This window comes from Phyllopteryx taeniolatus, chromosome 15 (assembly GCF_024500385.1).
Source record: "Phyllopteryx taeniolatus isolate TA_2022b chromosome 15, UOR_Ptae_1.2, whole genome shotgun sequence".
NCBI classification, from domain to species: Eukaryota; Metazoa; Chordata; class Actinopteri; order Syngnathiformes; family Syngnathidae; genus Phyllopteryx; species Phyllopteryx taeniolatus.
Window position 1 is genome coordinate 2280971 of NC_084516.1, and position 21985 is coordinate 2302955.

The 21985-nt window shown below is 46.4% G+C and overlaps 1 protein-coding gene across 9 annotated transcripts in view; it reads right to left on the reverse strand.

Annotated features, from left to right (window-relative positions):
- ntng2b (netrin g2b) overlaps positions 1-21985 on the reverse strand; it is a 62541-nt gene that overhangs the window by 38534 nt on the left and 2022 nt on the right. For 8 of the 9 annotated variants that reach the window (XR_009792122.1, XM_061799884.1, XM_061799881.1 and 5 more), the window contains exons 2-3: positions 20055-20592; positions 7802-8445 (exon numbers count right to left, since the gene is read on the reverse strand). Coding sequence is in view for 8 of the 9 variants with exons in the window: in XM_061799884.1 (XP_061655868.1) it covers positions 7802-8445; positions 20055-20333 (923 nt within the window). In the remaining variant the exon portion in view is untranslated. Of the gene's footprint in view, positions 1-5449; positions 6817-7801; positions 8446-20054; positions 20593-21985 lie in introns of those variants that run through there. The other variant, XM_061799885.1, reaches the window with a different exon arrangement.

Sequence of the window (21985 nt, forward strand, 5' to 3'; positions counted from 1 at the left end):
AAATAACATAACAATAAATTATGTCGTATCCTTTAAAAAAATGTTTTATACCTGCATATGGATCCCAGCTCGGCAATAAAATAAACATTTAGTGGCTAATTTCCGTTAGGCTGCTGATGGGGTTTCGCATGATATGTTAGCATTAAAGCTAGCATACTTTCTTTTGCTGAAATGATATGGTTTGGTTGAACATTTTGGTGTTTACATATACAATATTTAATTCTCTTTTCTTTTATATGCCAGTTTGACAGTCAACATGAACTGAAGTGAACAGCAGAATAAACAGCTTGAAGTAAGCACACTTTGCCTCTTATTTGGAGAACGGCGCATGCGAGTCGTCTTTTCCTCAAAGTGATGCTATATGATAGTCTCCCATTTCTTGACAGTGAGACCGGGCACTAAGGAATACTTTAAGGCAGTGTCTTTAATATGTTTCAATGTGTTTAAAGCATGAAGGATGGGTAAATGCATATCACGTTGATAAATGGGATTCACTGTAATTGCTGTTAAGATTATAAGGGGTCATTGGAAAAATGTCTCCCTGGAACCTGACATTTCGACAAACCCTGATTTCAAAAGCGATCTGTTTCCCACGCAAGACGGGGCCGAATTGGAAAGCGCGAGTGGCCGGCAGTGAGCGCGGGGCGTCACGCCATCGCCGCCCGCAAAGCGCTCTCATGAAGCCACCGAGAGCGGCAAAGCGCCAAGGGTTGGCGAGCTCTGCGGCCTCCCTCGGAACGGCGCAGTAATATTGAGCCGGCCTCGCATCATTCACCGCGGAATCGCACACGCACGCACACACATCGAGCTCGTCCCATGAAACTAGCAGTTAATCCATCATCTGCCTCCCTCCTTCTTTCCCGCCCTGCTTTTGATCCAGGCTTATACCTCCCGTACGCTCACCTTCACGTCGGCAGAGGACGCGCACGGAAAAACTTTCATTTTAAAATAGTTGCTTTGCAAAGTCAAAGCCGCGGCTAATCAAAAGACGTTAAAAAAAAAAAGAAAAAAAGACACCCGACGGTGGTGAAAAGAGAGCAGAGGACACAGGGCGCGTGTTGAGAGAAGATGGACCAGCCCGGAGGCCGCGGGCATGCGTCAGTGTCGACCTCAATGGCGCCCGCACAATAAACCTTTGGAGCTCGGGAAGTTCCTGTAAGCCAGTCAGCGTCTAATTAGTATCGCTCCGGAGACGCAGTGACTGAGAGTCATTCAAGGTTTTTTTGGACTTCCAGCAGAGATGTTCGCACTCCTCAGCTGTTGTGCGTCTACTTTTTTAATCATCTTGACTAACCCCAGGTGTTCCGTGTCAACTTCCGTTCTCAACTTGCACGTTTACTACCCGGTTGCCTGTTGTTTACAGCAGTGGTGTCAAATTCTTTTCGGCGCGGGTCTCATCGCAGTTATGGTTTCCCTCAGGGGGCCGTTATGTGAAGATGCTTTCATCTTCACTGTTGTTATACAGTGAACGCGATTCGCATTTCCAAATTCCCAAATTCATCTATTTGCATCCCCCCCCCCCCCCGCACCCCCCCCTATTCTCAGCCATTCGCTGAAAATCGCCTACAACGGAGCCTTGAGATACGAGTTTATTTCACTGCTAGCGGGCTAACGATTAGCATTGAACACAAACGGTGGAGCAAAACACGTAGACAGTATAACAACACTCACCGTTGAGTTTGTGCTCCCAATTTTTAAATGTTTTCTAACACAATTCTTATTTTGTATGATGGAAAAAAACATTTAGTGACTGTCAACACTCAAGCATATATTCTTTATCCTCTGCAAAACACAATATTATTGCACTTTACTGAGTCACTGATGCGATGTTCACACTGCAGGTCAATTCCAATTTTTTTGCCCAATGTGACGTGTCTGATTTTTCCATCTCAATATAACAGTACAATTCCATTTCTTTTTCATATCCAACCAAGACCTCTGTCATATGTGGATAAATCGGATAGATGCGCAAGTCGCGCTCATCCGACGTCCTCAAAAGCGACGGTGCACGAAGGAGCACAAAACTGTCAGTGGCGAAAAGAAGACGCTTTAGAACATCACGGACTCATTCCGTCCGCAGTACAAGTCCCATTGGTTTTTTGTAATGCCAACGGCGACTGAGAATCGTGTTGACTCTTCTTCGTTTGTGTCTGTGGGACTGCATTATACCGCTCCCGGTGGCACACCAGAAGGAGCAGCACAGCGAATTGAGTTGAAACATTAAAACACAATGGACAAACTGATGAATTCTTTACATTATGTTTAGTTGTGTTATTGCTCTATTTTTATAAAGTAGTTTGTAAAGTAAAAATTTTTGAACAGAAGTTTTTTTGCATGTACTGTAATCATCCAAAGTTCTGTGCTATTTACAGAAATGCATGTGGCTTAGCGAGGCAAAATATTTCCCCTCAGATGGAGTCTTCCAAAAGACTCCGGCGGCACCTGTCGCCACGGCAAACAACAGCACCTGCGTCGCCAGGAGCGACGGCATAAGAACGGCTTTGCCTGCCGCCGCGCAACTTCTCGACGATGTTTGCGATGGAGCCGGAGGAATGAAACCTTTCAGCACATTAGCCTTGACAATCGAAACGTAACGCGCTGAAGCAGGCATGAAGTGCATGACTAACATTAGCATTTAAATGTAGGGCTAATTTTCCCTATCGGAAGATGAATTGAGGTAGTAGGCCTGATCATCAAATTAAAGATGTTAATTTAACACTTTTTAATTATGTGCAAGCAATGTACATTTTTAAATTAAGTAAATACTGATATAATACTACAGTATGTAGTACAGAATTGTGGGGATAAAGGAAGTACTGCATGACACCTCCGTTGTTCGAAGAGCTCAGTATTTGGGGGAGGAGCTAAGGTTAGCTAGTTGCTTTGCCGAGTGGTTAATTCAAAATGTGAGCTAACCAGCAAGGGAGGTCTCGTTATTTCTTGACAATGGACGATTGCAAGTTGCAGTGTTCTCTACTTATTTCGGTTTGAATTGCTAAAATGGAAGTCAAAGTTTGTATTCTTAGAGAAATGGAAGAGTGATAGCAGTAAAATAGGACAGCCGCTGCCTCAGATGGACCTAAGACTGTTATTTTTCTTTAGCGTCTGCTTACCAATGGTGCCGGGCTTCTTTTATCTATACATCAACCCGCATCAGGCAGTCAAATCAAAGTGAAAAGTCAGCCGGTAGGCGCTACGATATGCTGCGGGGGGCAGAAGAAAAGCCATGCCGACTTCCTGATCATTCGGCTCAATCTCCTTCCCTCCGTCTTGGCCTAATCCACTTAGTCGGCTCTTCCTGAGTTTACAGCCTTTGCTTTATTCCATTATAAAGACCCACCGCATGACCCGCTTCTTATTTCATTAAAACGCTCCAATCTCTTGAGTTTGCTTCTAATCCATAATGCAGACCGTAGACCGGTCGTCTTCGGACTGACGGATGGGGCAGCGGGCTGGAGGACGGAGGGAGAATTTGAGAGCCCCGCTTAGGAGCCGGCAAATACGATTGTGCCGATCCAAACCATGATAGAGTCTTCTTCTCTTCCTTTGACGGCTTTCCCGTTGAGTGATATGGAAATGGCTCGATCGAAGGGAAGGCATCAAGAGGGCTCTGCCGTTCCCGAACACCTCGGACTTTTCAGATAACCTTGAGTGAGAAAATCGTTGCGGAATATTCTATTGATTCTCCTTCAATTAGCCTTTCGCTACTTCTCTCCGCGTTTGACCTTCTCCAACTCCGGCCGCCCTTCACCTGAAATCCCCTTTCCAGCAACCTCCAGCGTGCTGAGTGTTTTGTTTTTAAAGCTAAATTTACAAGCCTCCCTCGCGTCAAAGTCTAATGCCCTATCCGGTGACGCGGTTATTGATAGGGCAGCACTATTAAGCGCTGAGCACCTGCCTTTCCCGCACACCTGCGCCAGCTATTTGCTGCCTGACCATGCAGCGTCGGATAAAGGAGAGCTTTTGTTCTTCACAAGCTATCCCAAGATAGATGGTTAGGGACGCTTAACAAATGAGACCCCAGCGGTACATTGACTTACAGTCGAGATCTGTTCCTTCAACTTAATTGACATCACTTACTTTTCTTTTTGTTCTTCTCCCTGAAGAAAAATCGCAAGGTTACAGTGGTCCGTTGACGAGTTCAATTTGAAACAGGAAGCTCCCTGTGTATGCTGCGATAACTAGCAGCGCTACGGATCGATGACATAATATTGTAGCAGGTTTAGCTTGAAAGCATCATGTCATCAACCCGTAGTTGTGCTAGTTATCGCAGCATACACAGGGAGCCCGCTATCCTGATTTCCAGATTTGGTCACGTGACATTCGCAAAGCAAACACGAGGGCACTTGCGATGTTAATCTCAATCAACAGCGGAGGGCGATATTGCCCCACATGGATGATGAAATTTACTTGTAATTTACTTATTTATTCCACAAAGACAATATTAACCAGAATACCATGTTTTGACTAGCGGGCCTAGTGAGTGACGTCAGGAGCTGGAGTCACTGTTGCTCCTTGCGAGTGTTTTCATTTTGTATTTGTGGGTTTGACTGTCCCGTTCAATAAATGTCTGAAAGTGAATCGGCAACTGGGGCTCGCCTTGCCCACGTGCCATGGCATTACGGTACTTATTACAGAACAGTATATGAAGCTCGCATGAAACTCACAACGCAAACCCCCTCAAAAAAATCATAAAATCAATCATCATCATAACACAAAAACCTCGTAAGTTGGGGCTCTCGTAATTCAAGGTACCTCTGTAATTACTTTTAACAACCGGCTGGTGACAAGTTGAGTCCCGGTGAGCTGCAACGCGTCGAAGGAAGTGACCACAACCGCCTCTGCGGCGATAACGGCGCCGTATCTCATTAGCGCCGCGACCTGTGGCATGTCGCCGCTCGGCCTCCAACGGTTACAAAACCCATTTCGCTGCGGCCCCACACCCCGCAGCGCCGGCGGAGCGAAATATTCATTATTCAAATTTGAGGCATTGGAAAGCCCAATGTGTTACTAAGGCCAGATGAGATGAGATGAAATAGCTTAGCCTTTTGTCCGGGGAACATTGACTAATCGTCCCGCTCCCCCCCCCAAAAAAAATCAATTTCACAGCCGTTAGCAGCAGGCGGCCCTGATTGTACTGTACTGCTCAGGACCACTGCACCCCCATCTGCGCACCCCCCAGTCCCCACAGTACGATCATCTAATACGCCCAGAATAACTCATCGATAGGCGATTATGTTACAGGTGGAAGGGGCAGAAGAGCGACCGGTTTCTGTCATCTCCGCGGGGTCTATATTTGGACCGCTGTCACCAGATCCAGCCCACCCGGACACTTCACATCACCTGCTGCCGCCAGCGCGCATCCACGCATGAACAGTTACATTATCAAAAACGTTTTCTGATGGAGGAAGTGGAAGATTCCATTTATCCACACATCCATTTTCCATACCGCGTGTCCTGTTCTGGGTCGCAGGAGGCTGGAGTCGAAAGGCCAGAACCTTTAACTGTGAGGCAGGCATGCCAACATGCTGTCTGTCCAGCCATCCATTTTGTATACTGTGTGTGTTATTGGGGGTCACAAGGAGATATGGTCCGTTGTAACTGATAGACTACTCGGGTTGCCAAATTCCAGGAATTTGCAAAGATGAAAACTTTCCTTGGTGATCCGCAGGGGTTGAATCGAGGCAACTGGACTGTTCGTGTCTGTTCAAGACTTTTAATCCAGACGGCTTCTTCACTTCAAAATATCTGGTAGAGTCCCTCTATTTAGGCCTCAGTGGGGTGGTCAACAATAGTGTGTTGTTGTTGTTGTTGTTGCTCCCAGTGTGCTGAGTGAAACAGCCATCCGAAACTTGTCGTGAATTTACCAGAAATGTTCTATCCTTTTGCAACCCGACCCTGGACTGGTCGAATGCAGAACCTCTGACTGGAAGGTAGCCATGTAAGCCCCACTGTGTTGCCCCGATTGAGTTGCTAAACGTGTTCGATATGACCACACGTGTTCACAACAGGCGTTTTGCTACGGAGGAGTTTTCAGGGCCCCTGGGTTTTGGGTGGGTACGCCGCTGCCCTGGCCCCGGCCCTCCACCGCCACCATCACTCTGCCTCTGTGCTGAGACTGAAAAGTAGCGATGATCAATACCTGCAGGCCGTTTACGGGATGCCAGAGGCTTGTTTGTGTGTGCGTATATGTGTGCTGTGTCAGCATCCACCCAAGACTTCATTAAACACCAACCGCCTGTGCACACACACGCACAAAAGATGGGCCCCCTTACCCTTAACTGTCGCTCATTTTTTCTTTCCCTTCTGACCCCTGGGTTCTTTCCACACACAAACCGGCGATAACCCCGTCCGCCCCCCCACTGGCTGACTCCAGGCCCGTCCCAACAAGGCTGTTAAATACCATTCAAATGTCAGCCTGCCATATTGATTGGAATAATAATTCTGAAAGGTTGGAGCGACACGCAGCGGTTGCTAAGCGGCGGCTTGACGGCCTCGAGCATCCTTCACTGTCACAAAGTTGCCACGTAAGAGCTTCCCCCCGCAATCCCCTGGCGGCGCGCCGACGTCGCGTTGCGTCCGACTACTGAGGCCGCGTCTTTGTGTCGTTAATCATTGTCCTGGCGGGCCGGCGAGGGGATGCGTATGAAGAGCGATGAGGTCACTGTGAAAACACGCCGCGTGCGTGGCTGTCGCCGATGGATGTGTTGATCGCCCAGCGTACAATAAGCCCCTCAGTAAAGGCCTCTTTTGAAGTCTCCCGTGACAATCCATTCATCGGATACTGTATTTCACCATGACGTCACACGCACTTCTGGGTAGCAAAAGCTAAAAGCTTTCTCCAACGGCACCACTAGAAAACAATGAATGACGATTTTAGCCTTCTCTGCCATAGTTTGAATCTGTGATGTGTCAGTTGAAAATATCAATTGCTTGGCCGTAATTTATATTTTATTACATTGCAGGTAAGTTCAAAAATTCAAAAATAGATGTGGTGGAAATTGAGACATATTCATTGAGTGACTGACAATCAACTTTTTTGTTGCTTGGCTTAATGACACAGAGACGTGTTCTTTTGACGTTGAAGTTGATAGCGCACCGTAGCTGGCTAGCTATTACGTTTTGCTAAATAATTCAAAGTCAACCCAACCAAATTTTTACACAAACACATGCCTTCCACAAAACCAATGATGTAAGTTTGGTTTGCGGTCTTTCCCTTCACAAATGGCTACTCCACTCACAGGCAGTTTTGCTATATTCTATGGATAACTAGTTATGAAATAAAAAAAAAATAACTAACTGGAATATAACCTTTCAAGCTGCTATTGATTGGATATATCCGATCTGCGCGTTTACGCTGCGGTCGCATTGGTAGATATCCGATACGTATCCGATTTGTATTCACTATTTCCGATCAGGATATTCGATGCCATATGTTTTTTTTCCTCTCTTCATGCTGCCGCGACGCATAAGTCAATTGTGCTACTTGAGAGCAAAACATTGGAATTGTCACTTGAACCTAGCAGTGTAAATCCAGCCTTATTCAAATCAGTGAATTTTCATCCATCCATCCAATTACCTAGCCATCGAAATCTCCCTTTCTTCTCTCTACTTATCAGTAAAATTGAAAACACACCAGCACTATCACTTGGCCCAAGATGCAGGAATTGTGTTATTTTTAGGAAAACCTTTTACTTTTTCCCCCCCAGTTCCCTCCACAACCCAAAATGCTTCTGTTAAAAGCCGTTTTAGCTTTACCGGCACAGACGAACGAGACAAAAAAAGCTGATCAGAGCCTCACCTGGCAGGCACCTCGATGTTGGAGATGGCGTAGAAGTACTTGAGCAGGTTGTCCCGCTGCACGTACGTGCCTCCCAGGGCGGGCCTGAGGAGCCTCAGCCTGAGGTTGGTGAACGTGAAGAAGTCCCTCAGTCCTTTCATGCTCTCCATGCGCGTGTACAGGCTGTCCATGTTGTGCAGCCGCGGGCCGGCAAAGACCGCAAAGCGCGCCCGGACCTCCAACGTGACGTTTTTGTGGCTCTTGGAGCCCACCCAGCGTGAGTACTGCTCGGTGCAGATGACGCGGGTGATGTTGGCGGCTGTCAGGTCGCGCACGCGCTTCGCCGGCATGTTGAAGGTGTCCAGGCAGTCGTCGGCGTAGTACTGGTACGGCTGCCAGGAGCGGCCATGGTCCATGGACTTGTCCAGGACCATGACGGTCGGCCGGCCGTACTCGAAGGTGACGTGGATGTCGTCCGTGAGCTCCAGACTCTTGTTCCACGACATGGAGATGTTGGCCAGCAGGGGCTCCGGGTGACGCCTCCACGTGACGGTCTGCCAGTAGGTCAGCAGACCGTTGCGTTCGCGGTCCTGCATTAGCTGAGGAGGGTGCGCCAAATCTGGGTTGGAGGCGTCGCATTCATCGCTGCACAGGTATGGGTTCTCCTACAACAAGAAAGACATTCAGTTGGCAACAGGAGACACAACAGAAGAACAAACATATCCTTAGATTTGGTGGATCAACCATTTTCTACCATTTATCCTGCTGAGGTTCACGGGTGACTCTGGCGACTTTGAGCGAGAGCACCCTGGACTGGTTGTGATCAGACAAAGGATTTGATTCTATTAACAAGAGGCATCCATCCATCAATTTTCTACTGCTTGTTCAGGCTCACAGGTGCCTGATGATTTTGGGAGGAAGCTCAAAGGGCTGGTTACCATCAGACAAAATCTTAGATCAGATTAAATTAGATTACAGGTCGGTTAAGAAGAGGATTTGATAGATGGATCCACTCATGCATTTTCTACCGCCAACCAGTTTTCGTGTCTCTCTCGCAAATGGATGAAGGATTAAATTATATGAACAACAAAATATTCTTTGATTCAGTTGAAGCAGTCACCCATGTAATTCCATTTTCCCTGTCCAGGTTCATGGGTGAGAACACCCTCGACTGCTCGCCAGGGGATGAAGGGATAAATTAGATGAACAAAAGCATTCTTTGATTTTGTTCATTCACTGTTATCCTGTTCAGGTTCAGCGGTGACATTGGCAAGTTTGGTGTGGTTGCCAGTGGATAAAGGGCTAGATTAGATGAGCAAAAAGATTCTTTGAGTTGGTTCATCCATTCATTCATTTTCTACCGCTTATCCCATTCAGGGTCGTGGGTGTTGTTGGCAAATTTGGGCGACAACACCCCGGACTGGTCTCTAGTGGATGAAGGTTTGGATCAGATTAGCTAACCTACGCGGATCTGGAGTCTATCTGGGGTCTAGACTACACCCCGGATTGTTTGCCAGTCAATCACCAACAACAACCCTTCAATCTCTAATTTAGAGTCTTTAATTTTTGGACTGTTGTAAGAATCCAGAGCACCAGGAGAGAACCACGCAAGCGGTCAAAGGAGAGTCCAACCTGAACCTTTGACTGTGAGGCATGCTAGCCACACGCATCACCCACCGTGCCACCTGAGGAAATTCTCTTCACCAGCCCTCGAATGAAAGCATGTCAAATAAACAGACTTCATCATCCTTTCACTACGTTCCTAAAATCCCGGGATGCCCCAGTGCGGATTATCCGGCCTGACGTACTCTGAGCCTGGCAGATATTTCTGTAAAATAGATGCAGCTCTCCGCTGTAAGACAGTTGTCTGACGTTTTACATCAGCGCAGAAGTCCAATATTTACACAAAGAAATCCCACAGATCCCCGCAGCCGTCTCGCTTTCATTCTCTCCTGGCGCTTCATTTGCGCAATAAAAGATGGTATCGCATTGGTAATGATCATTAACCCCCCCGCGGGTACACTCACAAGACTGAGAGAGGCCGGTTATTATCTCCCGACATTTAGTTACAGTCGTTCATTGGATCAAAAGGGGGATTCGTAATTGACATTATTTGTCTGGCTGGGTTAATCATCCGTCACTGATTCCATCCGCCGCAGTCATTATTACACATTTCCACGTATTGGAGCCTTTTACTGATTATTTCAAGAGCAATGACGACAGCAGTTTTCGGCTCGACCGGTCCGCTGGCCTACTACCTGGAATGAAATTTGATGGCGGATGTTATGCTCTTTCCACTTGGAGCCGCAGCTAATGCAATATTCCTTTTGGATGTTAGCGCGCCCCGCTTAACAAGCTCCTGATGGAGAGTCTTAAAATAACCCTCCTCCCTCTCGCCATCATCCGTTACTATTCCACATTCTTCTGGTGGATTTTTAGCACGACATGATAAGCTATATAATTTTACTTGAGGTTTTTATTGACCCTTTTACATCGCGTTTTACGTCCCCGTGTTTAGCTCCATCTTATGCCTGGATCAGACTACAGGATTTTAGCCCCGCTATTGGCCCAATTTACTATCGCCGGCGATTTCCGAGATCAGACCCGACATATTTTGTCGGGAATGACAAAACTTCATCCGCGGTTTGGCCCGACGACGCAAAAATGTTTTTGGGTAGCCATTACTGCTCACTTGCAACCACACAAACAAAAGCCCCGCGTTACTCTTCCACATTCTTCTCGAGGAAATTAGTGCTAAATAATAAGCGATGCACTTTGACTAGATGTTCACTGTTTTTAATGACGCTTTTACGTTGCGTTTTACGTCCTTGTGTTTAGCTCCATCTTAATCGTATGATGCATTTCACGCTAATAAAATGTTGCGCTTACGCTGGACATTGACGTTGCTCCATAAATTGTACAATTTGGAGGAAAAATTGGTAGCGTCTCGCAAGCTTCCACATGCTTGTTGCTTATGATCGTTTTATCATCTTCCATTACTGCTTGATTTCATTTGACTTTTGAAATGAATGGAATGTTTTATTATTTGGAACTGCGGAATACTGACTGCTTGTTCGTATGCTTGCATAATAAGTCAGAAAGCGTGCCTTACTCAATTAGGTTGTATTCCGAATCTCCCGCGTGACTATTCCCTATCCCCCCCTGCTGAAGTTTAATATTGTTTGTACTTTTGTTCTTTTTGTAGCGAGCGGCCGCTGTACGTACGCTCGGCGGGAGGCGGGTACTCGAACCTGCACACAACAACCAGCGCCCAAAGCCCGCTAATGAGCCCGACAGTCACAAAAACTGACAACGGGAATTTTGGATTCGCGCCTGACAATGTAGTGTAGCAGTCATTTTCCGTTCCAACATTATGTTTTTTTTTTCTACAGAGATGGCAAAAGCACTCACACTCTGTACTTCATTAGAAGTACGTATACGTATACGAAAAGGGGACTCTTTAACAGTTAGCGATGTTATTTGCGGTTTTAGAATGCTTGAAGGAATGGATATTTGAACACAAACGTAAACTAATAAACACCATGCTCACTGGCATATATTCTTTATCCTTTGAGGAAAAATGAAAATTATTAAATATTACTGCAGCTTACTGAGTCACCCGTGAAACTCTTCTTCGTGTGTGTCTCCTTGGCTGTATTATGCCGCCCCCTGGTGGCCAAGGCACGCACACAAGAAGGAACAGCACAATATCCATTGAATTAATGCAAAACGTGGTAAAAACAATTTAATTCTTTAGTCTGTTTGATTATGCCATTACTGTAGGTTTTTATGGCGCGAAATACTGTAGAGTGTTATTTTTCCTATTTAAAAAAAAAAAAAAAAAAAGAAGCATTTCTGTTTATTTCAATGGGGAAAGATGATTTGAGATAGCGTGGTCACAAAACAAATCAAACTCATACGGTATCTTAAGACACAAGTGTACTCAAGTAAAGTATTGATACCTGAAAAATCTATTTAAGTACAGTAATTAAGTGTGTTTATTTATTTTTTGTATATACAAGCGGCCACACAAACTTAAGTTTTAGGACCACTATTGAACATCAGTTCCCGTGAAGCCGCCGGTGCTTGTTTTGGGAAAGTCAGCCGTCACACACGACCAAGGTAGCAAAAGCCAAATTTACGGCGCAACCCTTCAAGGCTTGGAGGCGCGCGCCATCATCTGATTTACTTCGACAGCGGCGAGCGGGAAAACGCCGCTGAGTGGCGGCGGGAGGAGGGAGCGTTTGAGATATGCAAGATAATCCGTCTCGCGCCACACCGGAGCAACGTGGACGCTCGCCTCGACCGTCTGATAACGCAATTATCGGAATCGGACACGGGTCACTGTCAGCGTTGAAAAGCGTCGACTTTGTGGCGCTCATGAACGCGACAACTGGTTTAGGGGCCGTTTTAAACTTAACTTGTTTTTTTTTTTTAACCTAACAACAGAAGCTTTAAAAAGATCTCAGCGTGAAAGTTCTTGAAAACGCAATTCTGCCACAGTCCGATAAAAAGCTCGCATCTCATCTTTATGATGACCGTTACAATCATGCAACCGAACAACCGATGAAAACAAGTTTCCTCACAGTTTCTAACCCAGTTAAGTTTTGGAAAAGTCCATTGACAAACAAATACAGAACATGTCCTTCATGTGTGAAATTTCAAAACAAACTTCCAAAATGTGTTCCTTGTAGTCCACTTGGTCTGTGATACAACCCGCATCATTTTCTCGCAAGGAGAAATGGGTCTGCCATCTTACGGCTTAAGTAGATTGGAATTTGTTCAAATGTGTTTCAAGCACGTGGGAGTTTTTTTTTTTTTTTGGAATCTGGTCTCTCTATATTGCGGCTTTCTGCCTATCGCGGGCGGGCCTGGAACGTATCCGCCGCGATACAACTCGCTTGGCTGTACGTAGTAGTGGAAGAGACGGTGGCGGCGGGGGGTAAGGTGGCGTGAGTGCATTTTGTCGTGCGTTCCTCCTGACCTCAGCTCAGACGCGCGTTTACACACACCGGACGGGATTAGCCGGCTTGTTGTTCCTCCACCTACAAATCCTATTGAAAGTGATCCCACTGTCAACTGGCCCAGATACAGCCTTCCCTCGCCGTCCCCCTCCGCACGTAGGTTAGCCGCTGACGTCAACGTTTGGCCGCAAATGACCAAAGACTGTTTTGAACATTGCCGGCTTAAAAAAACAAACAAACAAAACTACATTTTTATTTACAAAGATTTGTTTTGGTCTGCTCAGGTTTGTCTAATTGGGATTTCCCAAATTCCAATACAATACGACATAATAAGGTATGCTAATGCTACTGCTAACTTCATTGCAGTCAACTCCACATCATTTTCTTGTCACATATTAAATTGAAACATTTTTGAACTTCTTTATTTTCACTGTGTACTTTGACTGCATGCAGTTTATTTTTGTATTTGTATTGTCAGCAAATGCACAATGAGGTGCATATAATTTTTTTGTACAATGTGTGTTACAAGTCACACTTTTAACCATTTATTGAAAGGGACAAACAGCCAAACGAAGTACAAAAATGAAAACACTTGCAAGGAGCATGGAGCCGACATTTAGTTCAGTCGTCTGCGTGGAAAACGGCAAATACGAGCTGGAGTCAGAACTCGTGATGTCACACACTAGGCCACGCCCCTTAACTCATTGACTGCCAGCCAGCCGTGTCAGAACAGTTTGACCAGATTGGTCACCAAACAATTTCAATTAAATTTGACTGTAAAGCACAAAAAATATATAAATAGACGCAAAATGATCATTTCTCCAGTTGGAATGACGCACGCTGCCTTTCATCAGCCTTTTGCGACCTTCTGTGCGGATTAACGACAGTGAATGTGAAGTAATGTACTTTACCGAAGGGCGGGGCATTTCCTCTTATTATTTTTTTTATCCCCCCACGAGAGCCGCAAGGTTGCGTTTAAGCCCTTTGTGTGCCCTGCATGTCCTTCGTGTCCCGCTCTGCCAGCATCGGCTCAGTGTATCTATGCCAGGACACACACACACACACACACAGATCCCAGCCAACTGCTGCGGCAGGTGGCCCGCACTGCTAAACCCCTCCAGCAATTTTCCCGTCTCCACGACAACAGCCGCCGTGATGCCTCGGCCTTATTAAACCACTTGTTTTCGTTGTTTAAAAACTATTAAAAATGATATTCTGTATTTGGTCTCTTGATATTTTGCTTTGCCTTGCGAGCGCAAACTTGAGGTACGCGCTCTATGGTGGCGGTCGACTCACTTCACAACAAGGCAGAACATTTTGAATGTTTTTTTTTTCCAAAAAAAAGAGGCTTTAAGATGCTTTATGCCACTCCCGGTTGAAGTTTACTCTAAAAACAGGAATTACACATTTATTGAAAACAAACTGCGAAAGAGTTAGACCAGGGTTTCTGCGGACCCCTAAATAGATTTCATCCTTAAAACTGACACTTAATTCTTAAAGCCACTGTCCAAAGGTCTTGAAAATGTCGCATTTTGTGATCCCCGAGTTACGTTGCACACCCACGAGCGATAGGTTAAAACCTGCAAAAGAGAGACTATTCCAAAAAAAAAAGAATCATAAATTAACACTTGGCCTGTGGTGACGCAGCATTCCTGCCTCTTCCTCTCCTTCATCCTCTCTTTCTGTCTCGGCCACTTCCGGAACCTTCTGTAAGTTATATTGCCGGCAAGGGGAATAAAGTGTATAAGGGAAGCTGAGCAAACACACAATATATTTCGTTTTGGACGGCATCAAGTGAAATGACCCTCGCCTTAAAAAGGCCTCCGAGGGCTCGAAGCGAGGGATATTGCTTTTTCATTTATGACGTTAATCTTTTATCTTGTGAGATGTTTTCACTTTTGATTCCCTGCAAATAATTTGCGAGTGAGCACGCAGATGACGCCCGTCTTTAACTTGGGGCATTTGAACGGGCGCAGAAAGTGATAGTTTGTCGTACGCGTGCATGATTGGCAGTGGTGAAAAAAAGATAAAGATAAAAGCACTATAATATTTACTTCATAAAACATAGTAAAAATGAAAATTTGTGCATCATGTTGAATTCATTTTGACTCTTTCTGACTTGATTGATGCAAACAACCACACACTTGCGCGGGTAAAGTGTGGGTGTTCAACCCTCTTACCAGGACAAATGTGGGTGTTGCAACACCCACACGTTTCCCAGCTATCTATCATATTTGTTCGAAGTTGCAAAAACCAGCGCACCCTTTTGAAAACCCGTTTTCGGGGAGCACGCGCACTCCACCAAGAACCGCCCCAAAGTCAGTTGTTGGGCATCGACCCAGTTCCCCTGTCACTGCGAGCCGGCAGCGCTCAACAGGGTGTGTCAGCCCCTGTGTCCGATCCCTTTTCGTCGCGCCTCGCTCAGGCACAAATCTCGCATTTACGCCCGCACGTGACATCCTCCCAACCCACTGGACTTGCCAGTTGGCCGCCGGGCTCGGGGTTGCCCTTTCACGCGGCCTCGAAGGCCCGCGCCGGGCAGGCGGCGGGAGGCGTGCCCACCGGCCCGGTCTGGGAAGGCGCATCCACTCCGCCAGCTGTCATCGTCCTCCCCTTCGCTTCGTTTTCCTCTCCTCTCCTCTCCTTGCTCCTCTTTCCTGCTTCTCTCTTTATTTGCCTCCTCGCGTCTATTTTTAGCGCCTTCTAAAACGGGCATTGTGGAACAGGGAGGCGTGTTGTTTTTGTCTTTTAGACGGGAGCGACTGGAACGCGCTAACGTTCCCGCGCCGGCCCGTCGGCATCTGCCGGACACAAACGCTCGCCTCCAAAGGCCGAAGAACGTTCTTTGGAGCCCCGTTCTATTGACGCCACGGTTCTGCTGAGCTAAGCTCGGCTCTCGGACGCCGCAACCCGACGCCGCGGCCTCCGCAACGCCCGCCCGCGTCTCTCATGGAAGATTTACACAATTATAGACCGATTTCTTGAAATTATTATATGACTGTAACTCTTGACATATTGTTATGCCATTTTTAGCTTAATGTCACAAAATCAATCAAACACATGTGCTTTCTAAACATCGTGTCATCCAGGTCACGGTAATCCTCAAAGGTTGAATAGAAGCAGCTGGAGTCTTCTTGTGTGTTGAATTTGTTGGGTGTTGTCTTGTTTTCCGATAAGGTTAAAAATGACATTGGCAACCATGCTATCAAGCTAACAATATGTCTCGCTTAATCCTAATTAATGACTAATTTGACTGTTGAGTCTGTTAGTGGTCACACTAGCCTGAAGCCCCGGTCCACACACTGGCTGTCAAGGCGGACTTTTCCCCATTCCTCGCTCTTCCGCCTTTCTCTGCTTGACGTGCAAGCACTCACGGCCGACAACAAGGCACTCTAAAATGGACATGCCAGCGTGGCATCGTGGTCCTAAATGTTTTTAAAAATGACATAGTAGGGCAGGAGAGACTCATGCCACGGCCTTAGTGCATCACTGGTGAAAAACTGTTTCAAGCGGGATCTCCACAATTGAGTATTACATCCAGTAGTTCTCAGTTTTTGCACGTTTTCAGCAATTATCTTCAAACATGTACAATGTATTTAGAAGGAAATCTCTGAATTCATTTTACAGTGTCTGTAAAGTGAGGCTCAGAAGTATTCTTATAGCGGTGTGAGCTGCTTTTGCCAAACGGTCGACGTTCCTCCTTGCAAGAATATAGAATCAGATTTAAGATAATCCAGGTCTCCTCGATATTATTGACGTCAGTTGAACTCGAGCAACTGCAAAGCTTTTGCGACACATCGACAGCAGCCAACACATTGGCCCCGCTTGGCCGCCTTTGTTGCACTCCCGTCAAAAAAAGAACAAAAAATAACAAGAGATAAATCGGCCGGAAGCAAGTAAAAAGAAAAGAAAAAAAAAAAGCCTCCCCATGGAGGAAGTACAGTAAAGCGAAAGCAGGCAGGGATAGCGCACCGTCACATCAAAAACTCCCCGAATCCTCTCCGGTTTTTAGGAACACGTAGTCACGGGGTGAAGGAGGAAAGTGAGAGGCGGAAAGAAAACAACAATGTTGCATCTATCTCCTCAGTCGCGTCTGTGCAGTCTTATTAAAGACGAGCAGCTCTGCCCATTGGGTGATTTATTTTTTTTATTTTTTTATTTTTTATTCCCCCCCGATTTTCATGCGCCCCAACTTTTCCCTTGACTTGTGGGATTGCCTGCAAATGTGCGGCAATTAAATATGAAGTACAAACTTTTCTGCACGGCTGCCAAATCCTTCAGGCGGGGAAAGAGGGAGTGAGAGAGCGGGGGTGGGGGCTTCTTTCCTGTAAATAAATGATCTGGACGGCAACGCAGTAGACAAGAAGGAGATATGATAAATGCATTTCCACTCCCTGACGTGTGTACACTTCAATGAATCATCTGTTTGAGTGATGAAAGGTGCCGATCGGATTTGAATGCAAAAAAAAAAATGGATCGCGACGTCAGCTTTTGTGCAGTCGTCGTCTTTTATCGGTATGTGTGACAAATGACATGCTTTGCAACCGCAGAGAATGGACCATCATTGTTTCTTGGTTCTGAAAGACTAAAGAATAGTGTACAACATTAAAAGTACTGTGCAGACCTCAGGAATGGAGCTGATCGCTGTTACTTTGTGTTAATAAACTAAGGATCAGATGTTAAAAATAACACGTTAAAAGGAAGAGATAGGAGATGAGCTGACTCGCTTCCTTGAAGACCTATCGTGAAAGACATCTTTTTGGTAACTTGAGAACGGAGCCAGTCACTTTTACTTTGTGTTCATAACACAAGTGTTGAATGTTAAATGCTGACAGTGCAGATTTTAATGCAAGAAGAAAGAAGTGGATTGGGACATACTGTCTCATGATTTGTTTTAGCATCTGGCAGTATTCCATAATTCGAGAATGGAGCCAATCATTGCTACTTTGTGTTAATAGCCCAAGTGGTGGATGTTTAACGTTTATAGTACAGACTTTAACGCAAGAAAAAGTGCATTTGGACATAATGTCTTACATATGTTTTGGCAACACTTGACTTCAGAACAGAGCTGACCGTTGCTACCTTGAATTGTGTTGCTACCAAGTGTCGAACATTAAAAGTAACGCGAAAGAACACAAGGAGATGGGAGATAAGCAAAATGGATCTCCATTCCCTGAAGTGGAATATAAGACATACTGTGAAAGTTTTCTTTTTTGGCAGAAGAGGCGTTCAGATGGTAGTCATAAATTAGTCAGCGAATGACGCCCACTCATCGCGCCTCACCTGCCAAGGAAACTGTCACCGCTCCGCTTCTCCAGCTCCGCGCACCGTCGGCGTCTTCGCCTCAGCCTCCAAACGCTTCCGACGTGGAGTTAAAGCGCTGACTCGGACCTTACTCCTTCCTGTCCTGTCCCGCCCTCCCTCCCGTCATCTCATCAGGCCGGTGGCGCACTCTCCCCGGACGGGCCGTCGGCGGGCCGGCCGACCCTTGTAGGAAGCCCATTAAGGAGCCCATCAATATTTCATCAGAGCTCACTCAGAAGGAGACTTGGAGAAGTTTCCAGGCCCGAGCCATTAGTCAATACGTCACGGCCGTCTTGGACTACACCCCACTCCCATCCTTCCTGCCTCCCCTCTTGAGAAGTCATCGGAGAGGCTTTCTGGAGACTTGTTTCCGCTTCGCCTACATGAAACAAATCATTAACCATTAAGTGTCCGCCGCATCCTGTCAGATGCTAACGACGGCGGAGGCCCGCGAGACGGGAGATGACAGTTTGTTTGTTAACACAAAACCACGACACCACGTCTTGTTTTCAGACTTTTTGACTCACAGCTGACGAGACTGGTCTGGTGCCTTTCTACTGACGGATAGCTGCTTAATTCTCGTCCATAAAGCTTGAATATATGAATACTTCAGCTGCGAGGGGAGAGGGGCAGGTGGGGGGGGGGGGGCGGGGGGGGGGGGGGGGCTGGGGGTGCAGGCCCGCAGGCTGGGTCACGTTAAATATTGCTGACATCTTAACGAGTTTTCCCGCCGAGCTTTGCCCTCCGTTGTCCTTGCCGTGCGGTAGATAAAAAAAAAAAAAAAAAGATCCAGTGTTTGCATTTTAGTGGCGGAGCTACAATTGAACGGCGCTCACCTGCGAGATGCAAAAATCTGGGCGTGGCGTCGTCTGCGTGCGAGCGTCTGGGCGTGAGCTGTGGCCTTCAGTTGCTCCTTGCGAGTGTAGTCATTTTGTATTTGTTTTTTGGACCAAACAAATCCTAAATTGGCGCACTCAGGTCAAGGTAGCAAAATATTATCACTCTTATCACAAAATAATCCCTCGCTGCAGTATAGCGAGGGAACGCTGCAGTGGAGTTGTTTGCGAGCGACACTTTCCAATCCACACGGACGGACGTTATGCCAACTTGTTGCACTTATGTCATCCCGCTTGCTAAGATCCCCGGAGATCTTAATTCAATCACCCCTGCCTGCGTGCCCTGTAAGCTTCCTGCTGGTTTTCCGTGCTGGGAAGTAACCAAGTATAACTACATTGTTGGTGTACTTCTGTCGGTTTTGCAGGTCTCTGGACTTGTCGACTTTTTAGTTTTACTCCCTACCATATGAAAACAGCGACCGTATCTGTCCTTTCTACTCTTTGTCAAAATAGGCTCAGTACTTTTTCAACCTCCGCGTATGACGTGAAAAAAGTCGTAAATAGAAAGACGTAAACAACAACTGTTGAGATCTCGATGAATTGAGATCTTGGCGTCCTACTTGGCGGAAATTGAGGAACGTGAAGGAGGCGCCGCTAACGACAACGGCAACAGATTCGGAGAATCAGGATTCCCAATCCACGGCCTTACTTCGAAAGTTCATAAACGAGGGAAACTATTTTGTTTACAGTTTTTTTTTTTTTCATTGTGCCAAGTTATGAAAATGGGTATTGTATGTAATTGACAGTAAAGACAAATTTTTTACTGAAAGTCCCTATAAAGTGAAAAGAATTGTAAATATAAAATGAGGCTTCAAAGATTTGCAAAAATAATGCCGGTATCTCTGCTCTCAGACGTTATGTGTGTGTCTGCTGTCTGTTGTGTGTGTGAAACCACGCCCCGCTAAAGAATGGATACTACTTCGTCTCGCATCTTTCTTATGCCCGCATGTTTGAGCCAAGAAAATAGGTCAACAAAACAGCTCCTTCCGCTTTTGCTTAGTATTTGTGCTTCTAAAGTACAGAGTGTGAGTACTTTTGCCATCTCTTCGTATTTTCCCCAAACAGTGATCTCAACTTCACACACTCAAGCCTTACGTGGCAAAAACTCACCAGGGTGCAGAACCTCTCGGGCGGGTTTCCGCAGGTGATGCCGGGCGGGTCCACCTTGATCCTCATGTAGTCCTTCATGGACTCGGACCGGGGCTGGCACGCGTATTGCTCCCACACGGAACCGTCATCCGTGCTCACCAGCGACTTGCACAGTTCGTACTGGCCCCCCAGCGCGGAGGCCGAGCAATGCAGCAGCAAGAGCGCGACCCGAAGGAGCATGGCAGACGGGGCGGCGGTCGGGACTCGGCGGAGGGGGGACGCGCATGGGGCGCCGATCATAGGGAAACGTCGGACATCCTCGGTTGACTTTCACTGGCGGATGAATAGACGACTGGAGATGGTCCCCGGGGATTCGGGACGCTGTTCTTTTGTTGCTTCGGGTTTCAGGGGCTGCTTTTGGGGAATGGTCCGGGCGTGCACTTTAACCATAGTGCCGCTGGGAGTGCTGGGTATTCACGCAGATCCGTGCCTCAAAGCCAGGTCTGGGGCCGTGTCTTCGGGTGAATCCATAAGCTGAACTCCGGACCTCTTGATTGTCCTGCGTGGTGGAACATGACAAGTTTAGTCCCTTGTTTCTTGTTTTCAAGGCATCCATTTTCTATAGCGTGTTAGGGAGCCATGTAAATCCTGGTGTGGCCACCAGTAGGGTTGCCGGTGGGGGGGGGTAAGTTAAACAGGGGGAAATTTTGGAAATGGAACCTTGATTTAACGGACTCAGAACCAACAGACTGCGGCTTTAACGGACAGAATTGTAGTGTCTGGTAGGAATTCAAAACGCCCCCTTGCAGCGGAACCAAGTCTGTTATTCCCAGAATTGGCCGCTGTTGACTACTGGTGCAGTCAACAGACAGAGACTGGCACCCGTATTTCCAGGAGTAGTCGTCATTTTTTACTTGGGCGCTCGTTGTGTACACGCCCCTCGAACATGAGATACTGATTTGGATAAAGTTTGTATTTTTCATTTTAAATCAAGCCCTTCAACTAAGAATTTTTGGCATTTATGCAATGCAATTATAATGTCCGTCAATTATAGACGGATTTTCGCAATTGGCGCTCCGGCCCAGTCGCTATCGTCCGCAAATAGCGTGGGTCCACTCTCTTTAGGCCAAATTCATGACAGTATTGCTTTGGCACAATCTGATGGCATCTTAGTGCTAAGAAGTGCAAATAGACGACAGTTGTGGAACTTCATGTAGTCAAAAGTAGTCCTCGCTACCAAGTTGTGATATCAAAAGGTAATTTCAAACCAATCTATTTCACCCAACTATATTTAAATTCCGTAATAAGCGCCAGCGTTCAGTTGAGTAAATTTCTGCTTTGTTCCCATAAATCCCTGTTTACTCGCATGGAACGTTTCCAACTTTGAAAGTTCCTTAGTCGCCAGCTAAGCACAGTACACATAGCGACAAATATTCACAGTCACATTCACGCCTGGGGACAATTTAGTCTTTAGTCTTTAATGGCGCTAACATGCATGTTTTTAGAATGTGGGAGGAAGCTGGATTATCCAGAGAAAACCTTAAACATGTATTCATTGTGCTTGTGAGAGGAGCTACAGAGAGGATACATCATCACCAGCCAATCACAGGGCACAAACCATTCACACTCCCAACAATGGACAATTTAGTCTTCAGTGACGCGAGCATGCATGTTTTTGGAAGGTCGGAGGAAGCCGGAGTACCAGGAGAAAATCCACGCAAGGACGGGGACCCGGCAAACATTCCAATTCCACACCGACTTATACATAAATATACTGACTGTCCGTAATCATTTGGCACCATCGAAGTCGGCAAAGAAGTGCGCAAAGAAGTGGTGACCGTCGTCTTCGTTTACTATCCCAAGAGCCATTCAATGATTTCAAAACTGTGGATAAAGTAGTTTAAAAGAATATATAAAAGCATGCTGAACATGGGGGGCAAGGGGCCATAGTG